The following is a 20,044-nucleotide window of genomic DNA, read 5'->3' on the forward strand; positions in this document are numbered from 1 at the left end:
ATATTAATATATTAATAATAACTATAATAGTAAAAAAATCGGAAAACCGTCTCCTAACTTCAACCCCCAGATTCACACAATCACACCCATAACTATTTTACAATTTAAAGCTATTATTAGTGACCATTCGATTCTAAAGTCAGAAATATATGTGTCATTCCCCAAGTATGCCCCCACATTAAAATTATCGCGCTCCAATGTTCCATCCATGTCCTATGCACAATGCCCTCCAACATATGCTTACTGCAGAATTAATAGTTCAAACAAAGTTGAAAATTTTTATTCTCTTTTTTATATATCTCAAAAAAGTTCCCGTGTGCTCAGAGCTAGTCCATAGATTCGGTGAGTAAAATTTGACGATTTTCAAAGTGGCTTAATAAATAGTAAAAAAATTTCAAAAAATATAAAATTTGGTCTCCGGGCACATATTAATATGGAGAACAAGATGAACGGTTTGAATCGGTCATTTGGACTTTGAATCCGGTGATTTATGGTTCAATGCATAAAAATGCCTATGCATTGAAATGTACCATATAGCCCATCTCGCTCTCTCTATATATATATATTATATATCTATATAAATATATATATATATATTATATATCTATATAAATATATATATATATATATATATATATAAATATTTATATATATATTTATAGATCTATATATATATATGAGTTGGGTAAGGGTGAGCCATGGCTCATTTTAGCCCTTTTGAAAATTCAAACAACCGATCCGAACCGTTCATCTTGTTCTCCGTATTGAAATGTACTTGGAGACCAAATTTTACATTTTTTGGAATTTTTTTACTATTTATTAAGCAATTTTGAAAATTGCTGATCCAATGGTTCAGAAAATTTTACTGTTTTTTACTGTTCACAACAAAACAGCAATTTTCAAAATTGCTTAATAAATAGTAAAAAAATTCCATAAAATGTAAAATTTAGTCTCCAAGCACATTTCAATATAGAGATCACATATAACGGTTCGGATCGGTCGTTTAGACTTTCAAAATGAAAATACGGCGTGGAGTACAAACGCTTGGTGAGCCATGGCTCACCCAAGTCATTCTCTCTCTCTCTCTCTCTCTATATATATATGTATATGAGGAGGGTTAAAATGCACCCTCCCTTTTGTGCTCCTAACGTACACTCTCCCCTCATATCTTTATTTTTAAAGTCAAAATAGTCGATTCGAACCTTCCAACGTGTTCTTCATATTAAAATGTGCTTGAAGACCAAATTTTACATTTTTTGGAAATTTTTTACTATTTTTTCCGAATTTTTTATTAAACTAAACAATAATAAAAAATTCAACAAAGTGTTGATTTTCAAAAATTCTGAAAAAATAGTAAAAAATTTCCAAAAAATGTAAATTTTGGTCTCCAAGCACATTTTAATACGAAGAACACGTTGGAAGGTTCGAATCGACTATTTGGACTTTAAAAATAAAGATATGAGGGGAGGGTGCACGTTAGGAGCACAAAAGGGAGGGTGCATTTTAACCCTCCTCTATGTATATATATATGTGTGTCTGTGTATGTGTATGTATATGTATATGTATATGTATATGTATATGTATATGTATATGTATATGTATATGTATATGTATATGTATATGTATATGTATATGTATATGTATATGTTTGTATGTATGTGTATATGTATATGTATGTATGTGTATGTGTGTGTATACATACATGCATACATACATACATACATACATACATACATACATACATACATACATACATACATACATACATACATACATACATACATACATACATACATACATACTAGTATCGTGCCCGTACGTTGCAACAGGGACATTATATAAGAAAAATTTATAAAAAGGTATATCAATAAAAATAATAATATTCAAAAATTAAGAGACATGTTAAGAATTTATATAATTATGTATTTATAATTAACTTGAATCGTGATCTCTGATAATAATTTGATGATGTGATGATTCTTTATTTTTAAGTACCAATAATATCAAATAATAGCTCGATTCAAATCTAATATCAAATATCATACAACAATTCAATATCTACATATAAGATTATATCAAAAAAATAAAAAAAAAGTGTTATCGTGTGTGTATATAGAATATATATATATACACACACATTATAAGAGAAATATATACACACAAGTTCCAATTTATATTCTTCTTCTTCTTTGTTTTCAATTTAGAACACACACACACACACACACACACACACACACACACACACACACACACATATTGATATATTCTAAATTGTCCACAACAATATTTATAGAAACAAAGAAAGAGAAATAAGGAAATTAAAAAAAATATTTTTATTGTGATCTGTATAGAAACGAAGAAGAAATAAGGAAACAAATAAGAAAATAGAAAGTGAAGTCTGCTCAATTGAAGAGGAGAAATATGGAAACAGAGAAATATATCGCTAAATTTTAATTGTAACGTGTCGTGTGGCAGCACATGTGGTGACTATGTTTTTAACTAAATTTAGACTTCTATACAAAAAACGGATGCATTTAATCAAAAGAAGACGAATTATGTAATTGGAGGGCAGAGATTAAATCCAAAGTTTCATATTTCAATCGTAGGCGGATCGGACACCCAACGTGCTTAATAATTGAATGGATATATATATATATATATATATATATATAGGACGTGGCTACGGTGCTACGGGTAGCTAAGAGGCCTCCGTGCTACGGCTCGGATTTCGAGTTTTCAAAATCCTAACGGTCGATCCGAACCGTTCATCTTGTTCTCCATATTAATATGTGCTTGGAGACCAAATTTTACATTTTTCTGAATTTTTTTACTATTTATTAAGCCACTTTGAAAACCCCTGATCCAACGGTGGCTTAACCCAACAGTAAAACCAGAAACTACCGTTGGATCAGCGGTTTTCAAAGTGACTTAATAAATAGTAAAAAAATTCAGAAAAATGTAAAATTTGGTCTCCAAGCACATATTAATATGGAGAACAAGATGAACGGTTCGGATCGACCGTTAGGATTTTGAAAACTCGAAATCCGAGCCGTAGCACGGAGGCCTCTTAGCTACCCGTAGCATATTAGCCAAAACCTATATATATATATATATATATAGGGATGGGCTACGCTACTCCATGGAGTAAAACGCGTTTGTACTCCACGTCATATTTTCATTTTGAAAATCCAAACAACCTATCCAACCTGTTAGATGTGATCTCCATATTGAAATGTGCTTGGAGACCAAATTTTACATTTTTGGAAATTTTTTACTATTTATTAAGTATTTTTCAAAATTTCTGTTTTGATGTGAACTGTAAAAAACAGTAAAATTTTCTGGACCATCGGATCAGCAATTTTCAAAAATGCTTAATAAATAGTAAAAAAATTCCAAAAAATGTAAAATTTGGTCTCCAAGCACATTTCAATATGGAGATCACATCTAACGGTTCGGATCGGTTGTTTGAATTTTCAAAATAAAAATATGACGGCGTGGAGCACCAACTCATTTTACTCCATGGAGTAACGTAGCCCATCCCTATATATAGACACACACACACACACACACACACACACACATACATATCTATATATATATGAGTAAGACTACCATACATTGCAATGCATAGGCATTTTTGTGCATTGGACTATAAATCACCGGATTCGAAGTCCAAATGACCAATCCAAACCGTTCATCTTGTTCTCTATATTAATATGTATTTGGAGACCAAAGTATACATTTTTTTTGGAATTTTTTTACTATTTATTAAGCTACTTTGAAAATCGCTGATCCAACGGTGTCTTTTGATTTTACTGTTACCGTTGGATCAATAATTTTCAAAGTGGCTTAATAAATAGTAAAGATTTTTTTTAAAAATGTAAAATTTGGTCTCCAAGCACATATTAATATGGAGAACGGGATGAACGGTTTCGATCGGCTATTTGGACTTTGAATCTGGTGATTTATAGTCCAATGCACAAAGATGCCTATACATTGCAATGTATGGTAGCCTTACTATATATCTATATATAAATATAGAAAGAGAGAGAGAGTAAGGCTACCATACTTTGCAAATTAAAGTGGATGTTTTAATTTACGATCATATCTCTAGTTTCAAAGTTCAAATAGTCAATCAAAACTTCTCATCATGTTATTCATATTGAAATGTGATTGGAGACCAAATTTTATATTTGTTGGAAATTTTTTACTATTTTTTTTAGAATTTTTCAAAATCAGTGTGCACATTTCAATATGAATAACATGCTGATAAGTTCGGATTGACTATTGAACTTTGAAACTAGAGATATGAGCGTAAATTAAAATACTCACTTTAATTTGCAAAGCATGGTTGCCTTACTCGATATCGATATATATATACACACACACATATATATATATACACACACACACACACACACACATATATATATATATAGATAGGCTAATGTGCTTCCATAAGCACTTGGCCCGAAGTGCTGCCACCCCATTTTCGATTTTTCAAAATTCAAACAGTCGATCCGAACCGTTCATCTTGTTCTCCATATTAATATCTGCTTGGAGACCAAATTTTACATTTTTTGGAATTTTTTTGCTATTTATTAAGCCACTTTGAAAATCGCTGATCCAACGGTGAACCCCTGATTTTACTGTTTGGCAAGTCACCGTTGGATCAGCGATTTTCAAAGTGGCTTAATAAATAGCAAAAAAATTCCAAAAAATGTAAACTTTGGTCTCCAAGCAGATATTAATATGGAGAACAAGATGAACGGTTCGGATCGACTGTTTGGATTTTGAAAAATCGAAAATGGGGTGGCAGCACTTCGGGCCAAGTGCTTATGGAAGCACATTAGCCTATCTCTATATATATATATACATATATATATATATAGAGAGAGAGAGAGAGAGAGAGTAAGGCAACCATGTTTTGCAAAAGTGGGTGTTTTAATTTGTGTTCATATTTCTAGTTTTAAAATTCAAAATATTGATACGAACCGTTCAAGTTGATATCCATATTAAATTGTGCTTGGAGACCAAATTTTACTATTTTTTTAGAATTTTTCAAAATCAGTGTTTTTCAGAAAATTATGGACAATAAAAAACAGTGATTTTCAAAAATTCTAAAAAAATAGTAAAAAATTTTCAAAAAATATAAAATTTGGTCTCAAAGCACAATTTAACATGGATATCAACTTAAACAGTTCGGATCGACGTTTTGAACTTTGAAACTAGAGATATGAGCGCAAATTAAAACTCTCACTTTAATTTGCAAAGCATGGTAGCTTTACTCTCTCTCTCTCTATATATATATAGAGAGAGAGAGAGAGATTGACTAATATGCTTTCGGTAGCATATGGGCCGAAGTGCTATCGGTCCAAATTTCAAATTTCAAAATCCAAAAAGTCAATCTAAACCGTTCATCTTGTTCTCCATATTAATATGTGCTTGGAGACCAAATTTTACATTTTTCTGAATTTTTTTACTATTTATTAAGCCACTTTGAAAATCGTTGATCCAACGGTAGCACTGTTTTGTTAAGCCACCGTTGGATCAGCGATCTTCAAAGTGACTTAATATATAGTAAAAAAATTCAAAAAAATATAAAATTTGGTCTCCAAGTACATATTAATATGGAGAACAAGATGAATAGTTCATATCGACTTTTTGGATTTTGAAATTTGAAATTTAGACCGGTAGCACTTCGGCCGAAGTTCTACCGAAAGCATATTAGTATATATATATGAGGGTTCTAATGCCTCATGCCTTTCATATCTCATTAGACCTCATATTTTATATCTTCGTTATCAAAGTCTAAACTGTCGATCTAAACTGTTCAACATGATATTCATACTAAAATACGATTAGGGATGAAATTTTATAATTTTTGGAAAAAAAAAATTAATAATTTTTAAGATGGGTAGAAAATCACTCTTTTTTTAACGATCCAAAAACAGTGATTTTGTACTTATCTTAAAAATAGTAAAAAAAAATTAAAAAATATAAAATTTCATCTCCATGCATATTTTAGTATAAATATTATGTTGAGTGGCTCGGATCAGCAGTTTGGACTTTGAAAACAAAGATATAAAATATGAGCTATGATGAGGTATTAGAACCCGCCTCATATATATATATATAGAGTTAGGCTGGGGTGCTATGGATAGCATAGAGGCCTCTATGCTACGGCTCAATATTCGAGTTTTCAAAATTCAAACGGTCGATCCGAACCGTTCATCTTATTCTCCATATTAATATCTGCTTGGAGACCAAATTTTATAATTTTCTGAATTTTTTTACTATTTATTAAGCCACTTTGAAAATCGCTAATCCAACGGTTTTACTGTTTTGTGCAGCCACCGTTGGATCAACAATTTTGTAAAATACTTAATAAATAGTAAAAAAAATTCAGAAAAATGTAAAATTTGGTCTCCAAGCAGATATTAATATGAAGAATAAGATGAACGGTTCGGATCGACCGTTTGGATTTTGAAAACTCGAATATTGAGCCGTAGCATAGAGGCCTCTATGCTATCCATAGCACCTCAGCCTAACTCTATATATATATATATATATATATATATATATATATGTTATGATCACCATTCATCATAATCTCTTCATGTATATAGAGCAAAGGTAGTGAGTGTTATGCTCATAAATTAAAAGGGAATGGTGATCATAATTCCAATTTTTTATCGGATTGGCTTCAAATGACGAATCCAAACCATTGAAATTGTTGTTGTAAGCAATACTCTAATGCTTGTTGGTCCCAAAAGGCACCTAGAGGGGGGTGAATACGGGCATTTATAATTTTTAAGCTAAGTTACTTTTAACTAACGTGCATATGTGTTATTCTTGACGAAAATAAGAATAACTTTAATCTAAACAAAATATGAAAAGTAAATCGTACAGTTTAGAGACAGTTGACACAAGAGTTGTTTATGGAGTTCTGCACTAACGCCTACATCTCTGGGGCCCACGACTTTTGAGATGGCGCTCCTTTCTTTACCCAATGAGAAAGAAAGTACAAGGTGGAACCAGTGAGCCCTTACAAAGCTTTTGGGAAATCACATGGCCCGAGCACGAAAATGGCTCACAAGCACTAAAGGCTCTAGTGTTTATAAGAAGTAACTTGGTCACACATGATCACTCTAAATCTTACAAAGAGATTGAGTATTAGTTGAATATGCTTGAGATTGTGTACGAGTATTAAAGTTTTAGTATGCAAGTAACAATGGTTTTTTCTAGATCTGAAAATTTGAATTATTGAAGTTGGGGGGCGACTAGAGTGATAATCCAAACCTAGATTTTACTTCTATTTATAGAGAGAGAAACATAATAAGGTAAGTTTTCCTTAACCATTGTAACAGTTCTTGAACCGTTACAACGATTAGCCAATTTACTTAGATTTGACTGTCGATGAACCGTAATGGTTAGTGAACCGTTGTAACAGTGGTCACAACGGTTATCTATGAAAGTTTGGGGTGTCAAATTGATTTATTCCATTACACAACGGTTATAACCGTTGTACAACGATTTAAATGATGATCTGCGATTTGATTAATTCGTTACAACGGTTTCTGAACCATTGCAACGGTTGACCACATTCTCAAGCATATTTTATCAATTTTACAGATATCTAATCCTAATTTTGAGATGATGCTTCTATGTTTAATGCTAAGTGCTTCATGTCCACATCCTTGATAAATCTAGCAATTGATCATCCATCCTTGATGTATATGTTGCATTTTATCTAGTCATGAACCTGTACAATATCTCAAGAAAAAAAAACTATAAAATTCAACAAATATATTTGTTGCAAATCTAGTCAAGCAGACAAGTCGATTATGGCACAATCCAACAATGTTATATTTGACTAATTTACAAAACACATAATTATTGAATTTAATAATTTTCTTGAGTTGATATATTTGCAGGTTCATAAAATTTAGAATTGCAACATTGACTATTGAGGCTCTTTCTTTTGTCTTTGAGATATTTGACTAAACTGTTGTCTCGGTGAATATTAAGGGTTCAAAATCAATAGCTTCTCCTCACAATCATTTTGAAAAGTAGTCATTTATTGAAATATGATACTCGAGCTCTCTGAAATACACTAGTTTGAAGATTGCTGAAATTCCATACCATTTATATACGTTATAACGATTGATAAATTTGGGAAGTAAATTTGAGGTTGAAAAAGTTAGTAAACAACTGTTACATTCAGCCGTTGTAACGGTGATAAACATTGTAATGATTGTCACCAAAAATCTAGATTTGTTTCCCTCGGTATAACATTAGATATATTTCTACAGAGGTTCCTAGCTGCCATACACTTTAAAAATTTCTTCTCTCTGCTGAGAAAAGCCACCATTGTTATTTGTTCTTAAAATTTCAATATTCATTCAACAACCTCAAATCCACTTCACCAATCTCTCAATAAATTAGGTTAGAGTGATTAAATCTTGAGTGTTCTTTGTAAGATCCTTTATTCATGCACATTTATTCATAGCTGTGTGACTTTCGGCTTGTTTAATAAGGGCTCACCGATTGGAGCTTTTGTGCTCACCTTTCACGAGTTGGCCATGTGACTTCCTGTTAGTTGTAAGGGCTCACCGGTTCACAAGTTGTAACATGTAAAGAAAGGTCCATCTCGAGAAGAGGTTGCGAATCCCCGATACATCTCACGTGTCATCTCTCTCTCTCTCTCTCTTTATTATTATTTACTTTATTTTTCATTGCAATTTAATTTTCAGTTTTGAATAATTGAATTGAAAAGGTTTTAAAATATTAAAATTCACTATATTCAACCCCCGCCCCCCTCCCCCTCTAGGTACCGTTAGGGACAACAAAAATCAATCTATTTCATGAGTGATGCATGTAAATGTAAAATTTTCGAATTTATATAGTATAAAGTCAAGCGGTCAAAACATGAAAAGAAAAATAGATGTATTAAAATAACTTATAAAATTTATTTTTTCAAATCACTTGACAATATAATACATAAATAAATAAAAAATACATGTATATATATATGCATCACTAGTAAACAGGGGAAGATCCAGAGTAGATGGCTGCCCCCTGGATTTCGAGTTTTAGTGGTGATCTATTGGTACCGATTGATTGTGTCCCTCCTTGGAAATTTTCTTGCCCCCCTCTGAATGTTTGATTTGTAATTGGGGTTAAATTTAGTGTTAAAATCAAAATAAATTTCTTGAATTATGATTGGTCATTAGAATTATAGGTTAAAGGATCATAAATTATAAGTCATAGCATTGGAAAATATAAGTCAAAACATTATTTTTTTATCGAGTACTCAATTAGTTAATGGGTTTAAATCCGATAAGCTATTTAAACCCAATTTGATATTTTTTTGCCTCCCCTGGCGAAAATCCTGGGTCGCCCCTGCTAGTAAAGTAGATCGGTTTCAACAGTTTGGATATCTCATTTGAAGCCAAGCCCTCTTGATGAGCATACCACACCCTAGCTTTGTTTAGAGGCGAAATTAGAAAAATTAAAATTATAGAGTTGGCTTAGTACCCCTGACATACACATAGATATGCCCTTAGCTAATTTACTCATATATATATAAAGAGAGGGGTTGGCTATTCTACTTCCATAAGCATATGTAGGCATATGCTTATAACTCGTTTTTGCGTTTCCAATGTCCAAATGGTCAATCCGAAGCGCTTAACATGTTCTCCATGTTAATATGTGCTTGGAGACCAAATTCTACATTTTTTGAAATTTTTTTACTATTTTTTCAGATTTTTTCAAAACAGTCATAAAAAATATTAAAAAAATAATAAAAAAATAATAAAAAAAAAATGAAAAACCCTATTTTGAAAAATTCTGAAAAAATAGTAAAAAAAATTTCCAAAAACATAAAATTTGGTCTCCAAGCACATATTAATATGGATAACATGTTGAGCATTTCAGATCGACTATTTGGACATTGAAAACACAAAAACGAGTTATAAGCATATGTTCTCATATGCTTATGGAAGTAGAATAGCCAACCCCTATATATATATATATAGGAAAATGCTAATATGCTATGCGTAGCATAGAGGCCTCCGTGCAACAGCTCAGTATTTGAGTTTCCAAAATCCTAACGGTCGATTCGAACTGTTCAACATGATCTCCATATGAATATGTACTTGCAAACCAAAATTTACATTTTTGAGAATTTTTTTTACTATTTTTTAGATAGGTAAAAAATCATTTGATCTGAAAATTCAGTACCATTGAGATTAAGTGATTTTTTACCTATCTAAAATAATAGTAAAAAAATTCTAAAAAATATAAAATTTGGTTTGCAAGTACATATTCATATGAAAATCATGTTGAACAATTCGAATCGACCATTAGGATCTTAGAAACTCAAATATTGAGTCGTTCCACGGAGGCCCTCTATGCTACGTGTAGTACCGTAGCCAACTCCTATATATATGTGTGTGTTTATATTTTAAATTTGAAACTTTTCACTATTGATTAAATAAATTAATCCTTTCAAAATTACCAAATTAGAAGTATTACCATGAGATTCTGATAATAAATATTTATCAGGTAGAATAAATGTCCAATTAAGGCTTAAGCTGTAGTTGCGACATACCTGTAGGTCTGTACTTTCAGCTTCGTCTTATAAGAAAACTACTAATTATAAAGAAAAGCAGAAAACCTCCTGCATCCACGTACCTTAATTATGCTTTCTTTTTTTCAATTCTTTTTTTTTGTACCATTACTAGATAGGATTAAGCTTTCAAAATGTGAACCTTGTCGTCTTTATGATAAAACTGTCAATTATGCATGTATACACACACACATAGACACAAATTATCAGCAACATTTGTTACACCCAATTATCATACCTAAGCAAGGTTCTAAATAGCAATTATCGCGTTATAGCGAAAAGGTTAAAATAAAAGCTATCATGGATAGCATAGTTATAGTGAAAGTTATTCTCCATAGTCTTTTTTGTTTAAAAAAATATATTTTATATTTTTACTAATTATCAACATTATCTAAAGTTTCATAGAATAATAAGTAACACAAAATTGATTAAGGAATTATAATATTTATATTGAACCAGTACAAAATCCAATTGTTATTCAAAATATTTTCAATAATATCATAAACTATCTATCTTTTTTCATTCAAAATAACCTAAACATTATGGCATAAACTATAAATTTTTTCTATTAAAAAAAACATAAGCATCATGGAATAAATTATCTATCTTTTTCTATTTAAAAACAAAATTAATCTAATTTTCAGTTTGGATTTTTAAATAAAAGCCTATGTAGCATAGCGTACGCTATTGCGCGTAGCGTAAATAGCGGACCGCTATTACCGCTATAGTGGTCGTAGTTGTTATAGCACACTTTTATCCTATAGCTTAGCGTTCAAAATCCGAAAATGCTATAGCGCGCTATTTAGAACACTGTACCTAAGCCATGATAAAATAATCAATACAACCCGATAAAAAAAAAACCATAAAAAAAGAATTAGCAAATTTGATAAGTGTGATAGCTAATTAATAATCTATGAATAGACTAACCGATATTAATTTAGTTGAAAGCTCAGTTTAAACAAGAGAGTTATACATGGTAATTAATGGTAATCCAACGAACTCTCTCCCAATTAAGTACTAGTGTACAACAACAACAAATGGTCCCCTTTTTGAAAGAAATCTTGATTTTTCCATTTTCAGGAGTGGCAGCGTTGCCTCCCACATTGTAGGGCTTTATATGTTTTCATGATCAATGCTGGTCTCTAAGGCTCAGATTAAATCTGAGGAAAACCGAAGGTTTTATTTTACATTATGATCTGGTTCATCAATTATGAACTGAATGGTCTAGATCTACATGGACCATCCAATGAATGGCTTCTAATGGTAAAGTCAGACAGATGCATGCCTTCAATAAGCATGCTTTTATTCATTGGGTCCAGCAAAACCAGTGGACCTTGTATCATGTTGCTTTTATCATCATATCAGTGGTCCTATAATCATGTCCAATTTGCAAATTGGTGTCCCTTTTAAATTAATTGCGGTAAAAAAAAAAAACGTGTTAGAGAGGTATGTAATTATCAAAGAACTAAACTAGAATAACTGTGCGAGTCCAGTAAGAATATCTCTACCATTCTTCCTTCGGTAGCTTCCTTTGATGTAAGGATATTAGATCCCTAGCCTTTATGAACCCATGAGGTGATTTTTATTGACAGTACATTATAATATATATATATAGTTCTGTTTTATTAGAGCTCCTGCATAATGAAAAATGGATTGGATCGCAGCATGGTTTCACAATTCAAATATATTTGGTTATTTTTTAAGCGGAATGTAACTTCTAAAGTTTGTGTGATCGGTCTGCATGGCCATTTTGTGTTAAGGGGCCACCCCTGCATAGAGGAGACGGATAAGGCATCAGTTCTCCTATGGGCCGGAGGACCTGGGTTCGAGTCGCGCGTGTGTGTTGTGTGAGTGCCTACGGGCTTAAATAAATAAAAAAATTCGTCCAATTTAATGTTAAAAGAAAATGACTTACCAGAAAATTTTAATTCAAATAAATTTCCTTGAATATAAATTTCTACGTGTTCTTCTAAGAAAACAAAAATTAAGGGTTTAATTATCGAAGACGAATGTGTTTTGTTTTCCAAGAAAAGAGGAGATACTCTTGAGAACAGAAGGTAAACTAATTGCATTGATTTAGATCCTGCTACAGGAGCCACCAGATAAAAAAATTAGGTCTTACACTATTCCACGAAATCCAAGATGGAAATGACTATGCTAAAGAACAAAAGAAAAAAAAAACGAACAAACAAAAATAAGAATTTAAGAATACGATTACAAGTGCAAATCTAGACTGACATTCTCTTTTACAAACTGACCTCGTGAAGATGTGCGCGGAGAAGAATTATCGGAAGACGAGTTACAGGAAGTCGAAACAAAGTTTGCTCCCACTGCAAATTCAACTTCCCTTATCAGAGGCAATTGCATGGGTCTGTCGCTTACCTCTCCAAGCACTTGTGCCATGGGGCCTCTCCAGGGACCAACTAGTGGGTTTCCGTTTATTGGTTGGGACAGAGACCCGGGCCCACAATAGAAACGGGCATTCCCTGGACTTGTCATATAAAACGGGGAGCTGACAACACGGGGGTGGTGCGGGTAGCCGATAAGTTGTTGATGGTGGTACTGTTGGCTCTGAGCTGCAACCATGACTGACTGCAGGTGGGCCCTTTTGGCATGTTGACGCTCCCTCTTGTGCGCATTCTGGTGTCCTCCTAGTGCCTGAGAAGTCGGGAAGTGGCGACAGCAGTAGTGGCACTCAAACTTTCGAATAGAGTCTGTGGCAGTTATGATGTTACTGATGGCAGTGCTGGTAGAAGTCATGACAGTGGCAGTATTTTTCATAATACCTGGCGGTGTATCAGGATCGGAAATTTCGGTATGGACATTTGTACCAAAGAGGCGAACGGACTGTTTTTCAGGAGGAGGTGATGGCCGAATGAATGGGAGCTGTGAAAAGGAATTTACGGGTGTGAATCGGTGAGTAGTCTCTTGCTCATCCATTTTTCTGTTGTTGCTGCTATTGTTGCTGATGCTGCTGGTAAGAGAGGCCATGTATTTTATTTAGTAACTTATGATCTGAGGAAGGAGGATGTGGGTTGCAGAAAGCATGGCAGGAGAGGACACTTCTTCTTTAGTCATTTCTAGGTCGAGTGTGTTTGTTTCATGGCATGTCTTGAATGTGAGTGTTCTATTGGCCTTTTGCTAGCTCAGAGAGAGAATGAGGGTATGAGACTTTGAGGGATAGACTTTATCATAGTCTCTTTCTACTAGTTAGCATGTGATTGATGAGTATCTTTTGGACTGTTGTTGGATGAGATAGGCAAAGGAAAGAGAAAACATAAAGTGAGGAACTAAAGAGTTATCTTGTCCTCCCCTTTATAAAGAAAACAGGTTCAAGTCAGAAATGATTTTCAATTCAGAATTAAGACGGATTCATCCTTATAGTGCCTAATAAAAGCATTTCATTATGAGATACAATAAAAGGCTGAGATGTAATTTTATACATAAATGGAACTCTTCTAGAGAATTTTCTTTTGCTTCACATTAATGCTTCATCATAATTAAACACTTAAAACTTGAATAGTCACTACTATAATAGAACACGCTGGAATACTTCAAAAAAAAAAACAGTAGTACATGCTGGAAGAAACATGTCAGAAGCCTGAGATAATTTTATTCTGCTAGTTTTTGTAGTTGTTAATTTCTGTGCACAACAGTATACAAGCAAAAGAAGAATGTGTATATACAGTCTGTAATCATGAGTACTAAAGATGTTGTTGTTAATTATCAGCACTTGACAATCTACAGTAGCAAGTCATGATTTGAATACGTGTATATATAATACACACACACACACACCACATACTTCTTCCGGGGCTTGAAATTAGGTTTCGGAGACTGAAAGGAAATATATATGCATGGAATTCATGAAGAGCTATATCAAGTCCATTTATATTCCACACCCGTTTTATAAGCGTGTAGCATAAATTAAATAAATGGATTGTGAATGGTTTGTTTTGTCAATGACTGGTGTGCAACCGGTACAGGATACCGTATATGACCCAATCGCATACAATACGTATGAATACCAAAGAAACGGGTGATGCTATTCTCTTTTTACTAACACAACATTATCTAAATTCTTTAGACAGTTTTATCCTTCATTAATTATTTTTTTAATTGGTTATCTCCCATATATATATATTATCATATGATTTCTTTCCTTAAGTTTTGTTTATAAAATATATTATTTTTCTTAAAAGATGTTTCTCTCTCATACATTATTATATAATTTTATTTTCTTAAAAGTTAGATTTATAATATAAGTAAATATTATGTCATATTAGTTATTAGTATTTCATCACATTTTAAAAAAAATTAAAGAGAATACACGAGTGAATTAGATCTCATTAAATTATGAAAATCTATCAGTATTATACATCATAGATTTATTTTTACCCAGTTCCACAATTTTTATTGACGATCTACTTTAAAGATAATTATTTTGGCAATGAACATTTTATCTTTATATATTTTAGCAAAAATCACTAAAGAAAATGATATGATTACTTACCTGTTTGATCATAAAAAACATATATACTGAACTCCAATTTTACCCTGCTGGTTATTAGGAGATTGATTTTCCATCTATTCAATTAACATATATAAAGTAATTAAGGCATCAATTAAATTTTGTCCTAACAGTTTTAACTAAAATAGACGTATATATTATATGTATTAAAATTAAAAGAAATTATTATAAAGATTTAACAATATAGCCAAGATGGATAATATTACATAATAAAGCGTGTGTATTATCTTATCAAATATCTTCTTTAACTATCACTTTATAAATATATCAAATATATATATATATATATATATATATATATATATATATATGGTAAATACTTACCTTGACTTGACTGCCTGAAACTTCAATTAAATTTATAGATATATATTCTCTTCTGTAAATTATTTAGGTATATATCTAGAGAAAAGGTTTCTGTCCACTGGGTTTTGTCCACCATTTGTCCACAACCTTATCCACTCTCATCTAACTGTCTTTTTACAGTATACAAGATTAAATTGAAAATTTACAGTATTATTTAAAAAATTTACAGTATACGAGATTCAATTTTACAGTATATATTTTACAGTATGCAAGATTCAATTGAAAATTCGATTGTATACAAGATTTAATTTTTACAGTATACAAGATTCAATTGAAAATTCTACTGTATACAAGATTCAATTTTACAGTTCTGTTGATTCAATTTTACAGTATACAAGATTCAATTGTAAATTTTACTGTGTAGAAGATTCAATTTTACAGTATACAAGATTCAATTGAAAATTTTACTGTATACAAATTCAATTTTACAGTATACAAGATTCAACCCAATGCGGACGCTAATAATTAACTCTAACTGCCAATAAGCGCTAATAACTAACTCTAACTGCCAATAACTGCCAATAACTTTCTATAACTGTAATTTCTGAAAGTACAGTTTGAAAGTACATTTATTTTGTCATGTTGTGCAAGTTGCAATCTTTTTCTAATTATCATGGGACCACTTCAAATAGTTGCTGGATGTTTTGTGATTAACTAATATATTTTATGTGATATATTGTATAATTATACAACATGTAGAAGTAATTTTACAGTATTCGCGCAAGTCAAAGCTGTGGACAAATGGTGGACAAAAAGCTGTGGACAATTAGACGCTTCCGTTTCTTGTGATGCACAATGTTGAGTTCGTCCAAAAATTCATACATATTTAATGCAAAATTAGAGAAAATTGCGAAAAATAGTATCTAGCAATTATGAAAATGAAATAATTAATAAATAATCACAATAATAATTATATTATTGAAAGCTATGGCAAAGAAAAAGAAATTAGAGAGGGTTAAAATTCTCTATACATGTAAATTTTTAAAAGACACTGTTGATAATACTGAGCAGTGTTAATCCCCAAAGAAATTGTTAATGTTCAGGTTGTGGTGCACTCTTATTTCAGAATAAATAGTAAAAATTAAATTGTATAGTCTAATTCATTCGTTTTTTTTTTTTTTTGGTAATAAATGATTTATAAAATCCTAAGAAATAAAAAATAAAATAAAGAGAGAAATCCTAAATTAGAAGGTAAAGAAAAATGGTGGTGAACGTATCCAAAGAGCTAGAAATGTAAATAATGTGGTAAATAGTGTGATAAAATAATTTATGTACAAAAATAAATTGATATATTTTTTAAATTTAGTCTATATTGATGTGTCATACAATCGAGTCATAAATTAAGGACCTAAAAATATTTACGCGCCTTAGTTACCAAGTAACAAAGTAACTAACCATTTATTTATTCTCGAGCTTCACAACATATATCTCAATTTTATCCTCTTCAGTAGTATTAAATCTAAATGTACCTAGATCTTCTTCTTTTCTTTTCATTTTGAGAAAGAACAGGTCATGCTCATATTTGATTAATAATAGTAACTAATTCAAAAGGTATTGTCTTTTTTTTCTTTTTCTTTTTTTCTGGTGTAGCTAGCACGTTCACTTTCGGATATATATTAACTAGTATAAAATTTAAAAAAAAAAATATCGCAAGAGTCAATTTTTTTATTGCCACTATATGAAAAGTAGTTTTTTAAATGGTATTCTGGAAAGTCTTTTATTTTTTATGGGGTCTTATGCAAAGTAGAAGTGAATTTGCACCTTCTAGATCTCTTTTTTTCTTTTTCTTTTTATGTTCTTTCGAGACAGAGAACTCTCTCGAAAGGAAAAAAAGAGAGAAAATTACTCTATAAACTTAGTTCTAATGGAAAAAGTGCCTTTGTCAAATTTGTCAAATTTATCTATATAATTATAAAGAGAGGGAGCCACTTATACCATTTTGGTGACATCCGATTACATTTTACGTTTTCAAAGTTTTCAAAGTCTAAATAATCGATCCAAATAATTTAACATGATGGATATATTAAAATATGCTTGCAGATCAAATTTTACATTTTTTGAATTTCTTTTACTATATATAAGTATTTTACAAAATTGTTGTTTTCAGACCATTGAATTTTTATACCATCTTAATAAATAGTAAAAATTCAAAAATATGTAAAATTTGATCTGCAGGCACATTTTAATATATCCATCATGTTGAACGGCATGGATCGACTATTTAGACTTTGAAAATTTAGAGTATAATCTGGTGTCACCAAAAAACGACGGTGTAAGTGGATCCCTCCTATTAATACTAAATAATTAAAATTTTCAAGCTATATATATATATATATTTAACTTACATATAGCTTCATTAACAAAAACAATATAAAAGGAATTCATGGTTGGGTGGATGAAATGCAAAAGTCCTTTATCTGTCCTTTTGTTTTAACTCCTGAAATTTTACATGTAATTACAAGTTTCAGTGATACATTTATTACCCCGGTGTGACCACATAACGGATAATGCACCAGCACCTTGATAACTCTACCTACTTCGGAACTATATTCTGATCGTAGTCAGTGGTGAAAAAAATGAAAACTATAGACGTGCAATTAAAGAATTTTTTTTTAAAAAAAATTGAGGAGGCTGTAAAAGAGTGAAAAAGAAACGCAACGCAAGAGGATGCATGTCGATGGAGGATGATGATTTGTCAGTGACTGACAAAGTACATCTAGCCAGTTGTTGCTTACTGCTGGTTTCGGTGCAGGTGCTTTCTCTTCTAAGCTTACTTTTGGGCTTTCACATAACTACCTTCAAAGTACTTCTCAAAACAAACACTATCACGTCTCGCTCTATCTTTCTCTCTCTCCTTGTTTCTGTTTTTCATCATGCATGTGTTGCCATCAGTTAAGGTGTTAGACAGGGTACAAGACAAGCTCTGTTGGTGGTCCCGCCTATCCTCTCTATTCCTTTAAAATCTAGCTATTAGTTCTTCGATAGGTAATGTTGGGTAGTTTGTAACGGTTTGTGCTGCATCTGGAGTCAATGCATGAAACTGATTACATGAATATCCAAAATGTTCATAATATGCATATAATGAATATATTGGATATATATTTGAAAGCTTGTAATCTAATTAGGCAGCTGGGCAAATTATTGACACAAAATATAAGATGTGCACTGTACTTTCACGCCAACACCGATTAAGTTTTTTTACTATATTCAGAGGCGGAGCTACATTCAATGAATGGAGATTCATTTATTTTTAATTTTTTTTGTACTTATACACAATTTTATATATAGTATAGAGTAAAATGATTTAGATATGGTAATATTAATTGATCTCCATTCGCAACATGAAAATTTTATATAACTAACCCCATTTATATTTGACCCCATAACTTGAAATTTACATTGGCACACTAAGTTTCACATCACTAAGAGCTACAGACTGAAAAACATCAGCATCTCTCTCTCTCTCTCTCCCCCCGAGGAAATGCATGGACGTACTGAATGCTGAGAAGGGTATTTAAAGTTGTTGGCCTCTTTACATCTGGAGGTGCAGTGTGTTGCATGTAAGTGGGCCTGCATGCATCCAGAGATCTCTGTTATACATAGTGATTTAACCTAAGACAGTACTATGCTTATCCTATTTGTTATTTCTTTTTCACTTTCCATTGTTTTTTTAGCTTATAAAAAGCGAAAATATTTCAAATTAAACAGAGTCCTGATGTTATTCTTTTGGGTCTTGTAAGGCCCATGGGCCAACAGTACATCATATGTTGCAGATGTAAAACGAGGCTGTAGTGCTGTACCTTATGTTGCAGCTGTGAGTTGTGGTTAATTAATACAATTTTGTAATTCCGGTTGTAGTTTGTGAATTCGTATCCTCTGCATTAACTAAAAAAAGAATTTTTTGAGTTAATGTATATGGACCATCCGATCTGCTTTAAGATCCGTGCGGACTAGATCCACACTAATATTCTGAATATAGACGTACTATAATTAGATTGACTCTGTTTAAAATCAGACGACCGAGATGTGTTAACTCAAAAGAGCATCTTTTGAGTTAATGCAGACTATGCGGACTCGTAGTTTGTACAGCTACTTCTACGTAGGTTACAACTTACAGCACCTCAATTGCAACTTGAGTTCACTTCTTTTTTCTGTTTTAGTAGCATTAATTAATGTTTGTCTAGATTATTCATTGGCTTAATAATTTGGATTCATTATGAGTTGATTTGGATGTGTTAATTAATTGATGATTTGATTGAACTGCTTTGGCATGCGCTTTACTTTTCTTAGTTGGTTGTGCTATATATGACTAGCTAACCACCTTCCTCCACTATAGAATAACCATAGAAACAGACGACTAATTAATTGTTGCACTTGAGGACAATATATGTAGGGCATGTTAATTCGGTTGTCAGGGGGATATGAAGTATGGGATTTTATGAAAATGTGCACACAAATAGTTATGAATATGTGAAGAAATGAATGTTTGGTTGTACTTTAAATTTTGATTTGAGCAA

General features: G+C 31.7%; 1 protein-coding gene across 1 annotated transcript; it reads right to left on the minus strand.

Annotated features, from left to right (window-relative positions):
- Window positions 1–12,677: 12,677 nt before the first annotated feature.
- LOC144559466 (zinc finger protein 8-like) lies at window positions 12,678–13,886 on the minus strand. The gene has a single exon (XM_078308491.1). The coding sequence runs from the start codon at window positions 13,622–13,624 to the stop codon at window positions 12,848–12,850; it is 777 nt and encodes a 258-aa protein (XP_078164617.1). The 5' UTR covers window positions 13,625–13,886; the 3' UTR covers window positions 12,678–12,847.
- Between the last annotated feature and the right edge of the window lie 6,158 nt (window positions 13,887–20,044).

Source organism: Carex rostrata, chromosome 9, assembly GCF_964058835.1.
Source record: "Carex rostrata chromosome 9, lpCarRost1.2, whole genome shotgun sequence".
Taxonomy (NCBI): Eukaryota; Viridiplantae; Streptophyta; class Magnoliopsida; order Poales; family Cyperaceae; genus Carex; species Carex rostrata.